The following is a 7,069-nucleotide window of genomic DNA, read 5'->3' on the forward strand; positions in this document are numbered from 1 at the left end:
CAGGCAGCAGATGCTCAAGAAGGCAAGGGGGTCCCCAAGCCCCAAATGTCAAAGTCCCGGTGCTGTGCCAAGCAGCATCCTGGAATGTCCAGTGTCCCTGGCTGGGGAGAGCGCCTGTTCTGGCCCCATCCTGGCAGGGCCCATGCCCGGTGAGGGCAAGGCCATGCCTGCTCTGGGTTGAGCAGTGCTCGCCTCTGCCAGACAATGCTCCTGAAGGTGCCGTGGTGGGTCATTGAGCCCTGGTGCCTTCCCTTGGGATGGTCTGGAGCACTGAGGAGATCCTGCCTCTAGGCCTGACCCACTACCTCCCCCCTGCAGTACGGCATCGTGCTGGACGCTGGATCCTCCCACACGGCCATGTTCGTCTACAAGTGGCCTGCAGACAAGGAGAATGACACCGGGGTGGTCAGTGAGCACAGCATGTGTGACGTGGAGGGTAAGGGCTGTCCTGGTCCCCAGGGCCAGTGGCTGGTGGCGGGATCTGTCCCATCGCCTGCAGGCAGGGCCCCACGATGGTGTCACTGCTCTGCCGTGCCCAGCTGCCTCTACCACCACCAGTGCATCCACCAGCACAGGGCGGTGTCATAGGAGTCCAGCTCTGTTCCCCAAACCTCCCCCATCTCCCCCAGGGCATGCAGCAGTGCATGCCTGTGGTTTATCTTTTCCTGGCATACACTAAACTGGCAGGAAGCATTTCAGCTCCCTGCCTAGCTCAGTGAGGAGTGAGGGATGGTTTTCCACTCTCCATTTAAGCAACCTTTCCCAGGCAGTCTGCCAGGGGGATGCAGCATGGGCAGGGAGATGTGTCTGGACTCTGTATGGCTCCATACCCACAGAAACCTGCAGCACCTGCCTCTGGAGCAGGCTGGTGCCTGGGAGGGCCTCCAAGCCTGGGAGGGGCAAAGCTGCCCACAGAGCATCTTCCCACCCCCTGCAGGGAGCAATGCTGTTTCTTCTCCACAGGTCCTGGCATCTCCAGCTACAGCTCCAACCCTCCGGCTGCTGGGACAAGCTTGGTGCACTGCCTGAACCAGGCTCTGAGAGACGTGCCCAAGGAGAAGCACGTGGGAACCCCGCTCTACCTGGGTGCCACGGCTGGCATGCGCCTGCTTCAGTGAGTGCTCTGTGCACACCAGCCTTAAACGCTGCCCAGGGGCTCTGCAATGACACCCTGCACCTTCTCAACCATGGCAGGGGTGGAGATGGTGAAGAACAGCTTTGAGGGGACCCCTTTGCTAGGCAAAGCTCCTCACCCTCCCAGGTGCCCGGCTGTGTGTCCCTCACAGAGGTGCTCCTGCCTCTCAGAGCAGGAGATGCTCTGCAGAGCTTGGCAAGCACATCCTTGACTGAAAAGGGGCTGTAGTGGGACCAGCGCTGTGATAACCCATCCAGTCTTTGCAGCTAGCTGGGAAAGAAGGCCTCCTGCACCCTCTGCAGCCTGATGGGATGCACTGAGAATAATTACCCCCAAAAAAACACAGAGAGGAGGGAGTTGTGCCCCCCTTGCCCAACCACAGGATCTAGCTCAGAAGGAGGGAGCACACCCCATCCATGCCCCTGCCTCCTCCAGCAGATACAGGGGGAATTAGCTGGGGCTTTTGGAGACATCCCTATGGGTACCTGGGTGAGGACCTACCGCCCTCCTGCCCTGGTGCCATGGGGAGGCTGGGACCTGAGGGCTCCGTGGGCAGTGGGGGCTGTGCTTGCAGCACCCAGCCCGTGGCGGCCACACTGAAGTCGTACCCCTTTGATTTCCGGGGCTCGAAGATCCTGTCGGGGGAAGAGGAAGGGGTCTTTGGTTGGGTCACCGCAAACTACCTCCTGGAGAACTTCATCAAGGTGGGCAGGGGATCATGGCAGTGGGGGTGGCTGCACTGGCTGGGCTGTCCTGTAGTTCATCACATCTTGTCTTTCTTGCTCAGCGTGGATGGCTTGGGGAATGGATCCAGCCCCAGAAGAAGACCCTGGGGGCAATGGACTTCGGGGGTGCTTCCACACAGATCACCTTTGAAACTAGGGACACCATCGAAGACCCCAGAAACGAGGTGATGCTGAAACTGTACGGCCAGACGTACAAAGTGTACACCCACAGCTTCCTCTGTTACGGAAGGGACCAGGTCCTCAAAAGGCTGCTCTCAAAGCTCCTGCAGGTACCAGCATGTGCTCAATGAGGTCATCCACATTGCCCCCTCACCCTAGTGTTTATACAGGGGTGCCTGCAGCCTTGGGTCTAGGACAGCACCACAGGGCCGGCTGCACCTCCTTCCCACTCAGCTCTAGGTTTTTGCCCACAATCCTCTCCCATGGTCCCAAGGCTTCCTCCCACCTTCTCCATAAGATGTTGCACCCCTCGGCCAGAGCCAAGATGTCCCAAGTCATCTTGAGATGCTTGTGGCAACTGCCAGTTCTGTGTCCTGCTGCCTGGTCCCCTCTGCATCTCCCAGCAGGGATTGAAGGCAGCAGTGCTGGGGCTGCCAGGGCTACAGCACATCTCACGTCTCATGTTGCTTCTCCTGCAGGCTGAGAGATACCAAGCCATTGTCTCACATCCCTGCTGGCCCATGGGCTACCGCAAGACCCTATCACTGAGCAGTGTCTACAACAGCCCCTGCACAGAGAAGGAGATGCCAAACCTTGCCCTTGACACCACCGTCACTGTGGTCGGCACTGGGAATGGGAGCCTCTGTGCTATGCACGTCAACAAGCTCTTCAACTTCACCTCCTGCTCCTTCTCCCACTGCTCCTTTGATGGCATTTTCCAGCCAGAAGTTTCAGGAAACTTCATCGTAAGTCCTGGCATGGAATGGGATGGCGGCCCAGGTCTCCCCACCCTCTCAGCATCATGCAGCAGCAAAGCCAGGCCCCCAGCTCTGCAAGATCAGTCCCTGGTGCCTACCACACCAGTTGGAATGGCTGTTGGCGGCAAGATTTGCTCCCAGCCTGTCCCACAGTTGCCTCCTTTCCTCCATCAGGCCTTCTCTGCCTTCTTCTACACGGTGGACTTCATCCAGGCAGTGATGGGGAGACCTGTGCGCTTGCCCAGTGACCTGAAGGATGCTGCTGAGACGATCTGTGCCACCAACTGGAGCGAGGTGGGCTTGCTTGGCATGGTGGGTTGGAGAGGGCTGCTTCATGTCGGTCATCACCTGGGATCCAAGAGCAGCCCTCGGAGGGAGCTGGGTGTCCTGGCACCCATGGAATAGGGGGAATAAGACCCGGAGTGCCTCAGGTGGGTATATGCAGTGCCTTGGCCAGACAGGTGGAACCACCCAGAACTTCAGGCCACAGAAACAAAGCCTGAACCCTTCTGGCTTGACCCTTTTACTTTCTCCCTCCATGAATCCCATCCAGCTGCTCCAGAAAGCCCCCAAGCTGGAGAAGAGGCTACCAGATTACTGCGCCGTCACCATGTTTGTTTATTTGCTCACCACCAAAGGCTACAACTTCAACAACCATTCCTTCCCCAACATCACCTTCCAGAAGAAGGTGGGTAATGCCAGAGCACATCCCCATCCCATGGTATCTGTTTGGAGTCAGGCCAAAAAGTTCTGCAGGAGAGTGTCCCACAGCAAGAAAGAGTTAAGCAGCGTGAGGGAAGATCTTGGAGGGCAGGGGAGGATGGGACTCTCCAGGTCTGGGTGGATCTTTTGGGAGGTGAAAAAAAATGAGCTGAGTTGGTGTGGAGTGAGGTCCTCCAGTCCCTCCTAGGTCCTCAAGACAAAAGCCACCGCAAACAACTTCGCTCAGGCTTGCCAGCAAGTCATCTCAGGGCAGATTCCCACCTCTGACAAATGCCCTCACCTGCCTGAGCCACAGGATGGGCAGCGAGATCAGGACTGGCCTGAGCAGACAAGATCCTGCTCCCACTGGATGAGCCCAGCTCAGCACAAGATGGTCATTGCTTCATCCTTGGGCTGGCTGGACCCACGGGCAAGCAAAAGCTCAGGGTGCTTAACTCCCCCACACCCATTTTCTCCACTGGGCTGACACTGAGGTGGTCCCTGGAAGGTGTCTTAAGGTTTGTGCAGATAGGTTAAGCAGGGTGGTGACCACGCCATGCTCTTTTCACAGGCAGGAGATACCTCCATCGGCTGGGCCCTGGGCTACATGCTGAACCTCACCAATATGATCCCAGCAGAGAAGCCCTCTTCCCACAAAAGCATGCTGTATAATTACTGGGTCATCCTCATCCTGCTCTTTGTGATCACCACCCTGACATCTCTGGTGACTGCTGTTTGCCTGCTCCGGCGCAGCAAGTCTGGCACAATATAATGGTTGGGTCAGGGTGCACCTTGTCTACAGGACCCAGCACCATCCTTCCTGCTGGAGTCTCCATGTCCTGAACACTTGGGATGCAGCAAGTGCTCAGAGATCTCCTCCTCCCATGCCTGATGCTGCCTGTCCCAGATGGAAATCTGCCCCTTCCTGCTCTCCCCTTGCTTTCAAGCTGCAGAAAGGGAGGGACAGAAAAGGATTGCTGGCCTCGCAGAACAATGGCTTAAGGGCTTCCCAGTGCTACTAAGGGATGGACTCCAGAGCAGGCTTGGAATCTGGACGTTTGAACCTGGGGCATCTTTCTGCCATCAGACCTGGGCTGCACTGGGTCAGCAAATCAAGACAGGAGTAGGATTTATTCTCATGTGCATGGGGTGGATGGGGAACATTACTTACACTAGTCCTCACAGCTGACCTCTCTAGCCTGTCCCTGGAGCACCAGCCCTGCCTCCTGGGAGCTCTGGGCACCACCCAGATCCCATGCTGTCTTTCTGGCCAATGCACAAATCCCACTGACCTTCCTGAGGGCCAAATCTTGGCCTAGACTTTCACTGGTCTCAGCACAGGGCCTTTGGATAGCTGCTTAAAAACAACCAGACATCGGAAGCAAGCAGCTTCTCAGGTCCCACTTCAGCAACTTCATGGTGCCTTCCCCATTCCTGTGTTTCCTAACTCAGATTTACCTCTGGCCATAGTCAAAGCCTCCTCTATCCCCAGGCAATGGCACAAAAAGGCCCCGTGGCTTCCTGGTTATGGCCACACCAGCACAGAGGTAATGGGCTCACTGTCGGAACGGAGCTTTGCTCTGCTTTCGGACTTGATCCCTGCATCACCCCTCCCCAGGCAGCTGTGAGGACACACCTTCATTTCCAATTGAGCAAGAACAGGGGCATGCAAACAGGCAGGTTTGGGTTTGTTTGTTTGGGGTTTTTTTATAATCAGAAATAAATCTTTGTAACCACTCCTATGGCTCTATGGCTCATGATCAGCAACAAGCTGGTCAAGCCTGGCTGTCCTACAGGGGTAGAGCCACTTATGTGGCCTACACGGACGCAGCCACAAGTCAGGCTCTGCCTGAAGGTCTCATTCCTTTGCAGCCTGCCCAGCGCTGAGACACCACCATGGCTTCATATGCTTTACCAGCCTGAAGACAGACTGAGGTGGGCTTGAAACCTCACTCCAGACTTGGGACCAAGAGGAGGCAGAAGAGTTTCAATCAGCCTAGGAGGACCAAAGACATGAGCAGGCAGAACTCAAGCTGTCTGTCTTGTGCACTCACTGCTGTGCTCACTCTACACAAGGAGAATATGTAGGGAACCTCTGCTGCCAGGGACAGGTTCTGGTACCCAGGCAGAGCAGGAGAGCAGCCCACAGCATTGACAATCTGTTCATGCAGTTGCTGGCAGCTCAGAGCCACCAGGCATCCAGCTGCTAGCACAGGGCCAGTCCGGACTTGTCAACCCCATCTGGAGTGATTCTCCAGCCCCCTGTGTCCCTCCACACACCCCGGGAGAGGAGCAGCTTCAAGAGAGCTGCAGTTGCTCCACAGCTTGCTCCACCAACACCCTTCCCTGCTCCCGCTACACCATGCTTGGCTCAGCACACCCGTTCCCTGCAGCCACTTTGCTTTTAGCTGTTCTGCTGGCTGTTCCCCATCTCTCTGCACAGAACAAATGGGATTCCAGTTCAAATGATGTTCTGAGCCCTCAAACCCAGTTTCCTCCCCAGGCCCCTTATCTCCCCAGCACAGGTACTCCCCCTCGTGGCGAGGCTCAGGGATTGCACCCCAGCTCTTCCCGTTCCACCGTCAGCCTCCGCCCACAACAAGCGCTTTCAGCTCTCGACTTTAATTGCACCCCGCACATGTGATGTTCAGAGGCCACATCGGAGGCAGCAATGCCTGTGGTGCTTCCACCACACTCTCACTGCAGGATCAACCCATCTGAGGTGCGGGGCAGTGCCGCAGACCCACCAGTCTCGGAGGCAGCATAGGCACAGCCCGCAGGGAGGGCAAGAAGGGCTGAAGCAGGACACAGGCACGGTGCTCTGGGCTCTACCGGCTACTCCACAATGTCCCCATACTTGTTCCTCCTCACTGGGGGTGCCGTGCTCCCTCTGTCTTCTGGATTAGGCAGATCTTCTGCAACAGAAAGAACAAGCTCTCATCCTCTAGCTGCAGGGTGCCACTGTGGGACTTACATGGGGATTTTGGCAACGGCAGTCACCAGCTTAATTATGAGGCAGGAACAGCAGGGAAGAACCAGGCATGACAAGCCCAGGGAAAGCAGCAGGGAGGGACGTGAACATACCAGCAAACTGAGATGTCCCACCAGCCATGGTGAGCTCTTGTGGGGACTTGCCTGTCTCCAGGTAAATCCAGAAGTCAGAGCATTTCTGTGTCTCAGCTCTGGTTACCACATAGCTGGTGAGGGACCCTGCAGCTGAAGAGACCAAGATGCTCCCGAGAAAGCCAACAGCAAGGGCATCTGCTAAGGGCAGTGGTGAGAATTGAGCTTGTTCACCCTGGAGAAGAGAAGGCTCCTTAAGGGAGACCTTAGAGCAGCTCCAGTGCCTAAAGGGGCTACAAGAAACCTGGAGAGGGACACTGGACATGGGCCTGTAGGGACAGGACAAGGGGAACTGGCTTTAACTTGCGAGGGGGGAGACTGAGATGAGCTCTGAGGCAACCTGTGAGGGTGCTGAGGTGCTAGCACAGGTTGCCTAGAGAAGTTGTGGCTGCCCCACCCCTGGCAGCATAGAAGACCAGGTTGGACACAGGGGCTTGTAGCAACCT

General features: G+C 56.7%; 2 protein-coding genes across 2 annotated transcripts; one reads left to right on the top strand and one right to left on the bottom strand.

The window, feature by feature from the left end:
* The first annotated feature begins 312 nt into the window (after positions 1-312).
* Positions 313-4,272, top strand: ENTPD2 (ectonucleoside triphosphate diphosphohydrolase 2). Its single transcript, XM_010021583.1, has 8 exons — positions 313-436; positions 964-1,114; positions 1,665-1,839; positions 1,923-2,150; positions 2,520-2,786; positions 2,973-3,092; positions 3,352-3,486; positions 4,072-4,272. The coding sequence occupies exons 1-8, from the start codon at positions 358-360 to the stop codon at positions 4,270-4,272; spliced, it is 1,356 nt and encodes a 451-aa protein (XP_010019885.1). The 5' UTR covers positions 313-357.
* Positions 4,273-6,335: 2,063 nt separating this feature from the next.
* On the bottom strand, positions 6,336-6,798 carry TMEM141 (transmembrane protein 141; the record flags this gene model as incomplete). The annotated part of the gene is made up of 2 exons (XM_010021585.1): positions 6,336-6,415; positions 6,585-6,798. Coding segments are annotated over 2 exons (294 nt in total), but the record flags the coding sequence as incomplete, so codon positions are not given.
* Positions 6,799-7,069: the final 271 nt, after the last annotated feature.

Source organism: Nestor notabilis, unplaced genomic scaffold (genome assembly GCF_000696875.1).
Source record: "Nestor notabilis isolate BGI_N333 unplaced genomic scaffold, ASM69687v1 scaffold28259, whole genome shotgun sequence".
Lineage (NCBI taxonomy): Eukaryota > Metazoa > Chordata > Aves > Psittaciformes > Psittacidae > Nestor > Nestor notabilis.

Bases quoted from the DNA above. Each gene is read 5' to 3' on its own strand.
- ENTPD2 (XM_010021583.1), top strand. From the start codon at position 358: ATGTTCGTCTACAAGTGGCCTGCAGACAAGGAGAATGACACCGGGGTG. The intron at 1,840-1,922 runs GTGGGCAGGGGA...TTTCTTGCTCAG, and splicing joins TCCTGGAGAACTTCATCAAG to CGTGGATGGCTTGGGGAATG. The intron at 3,093-3,351 runs GTGGGCTTGCTT...AATCCCATCCAG, and splicing joins GTGCCACCAACTGGAGCGAG to CTGCTCCAGAAAGCCCCCAA.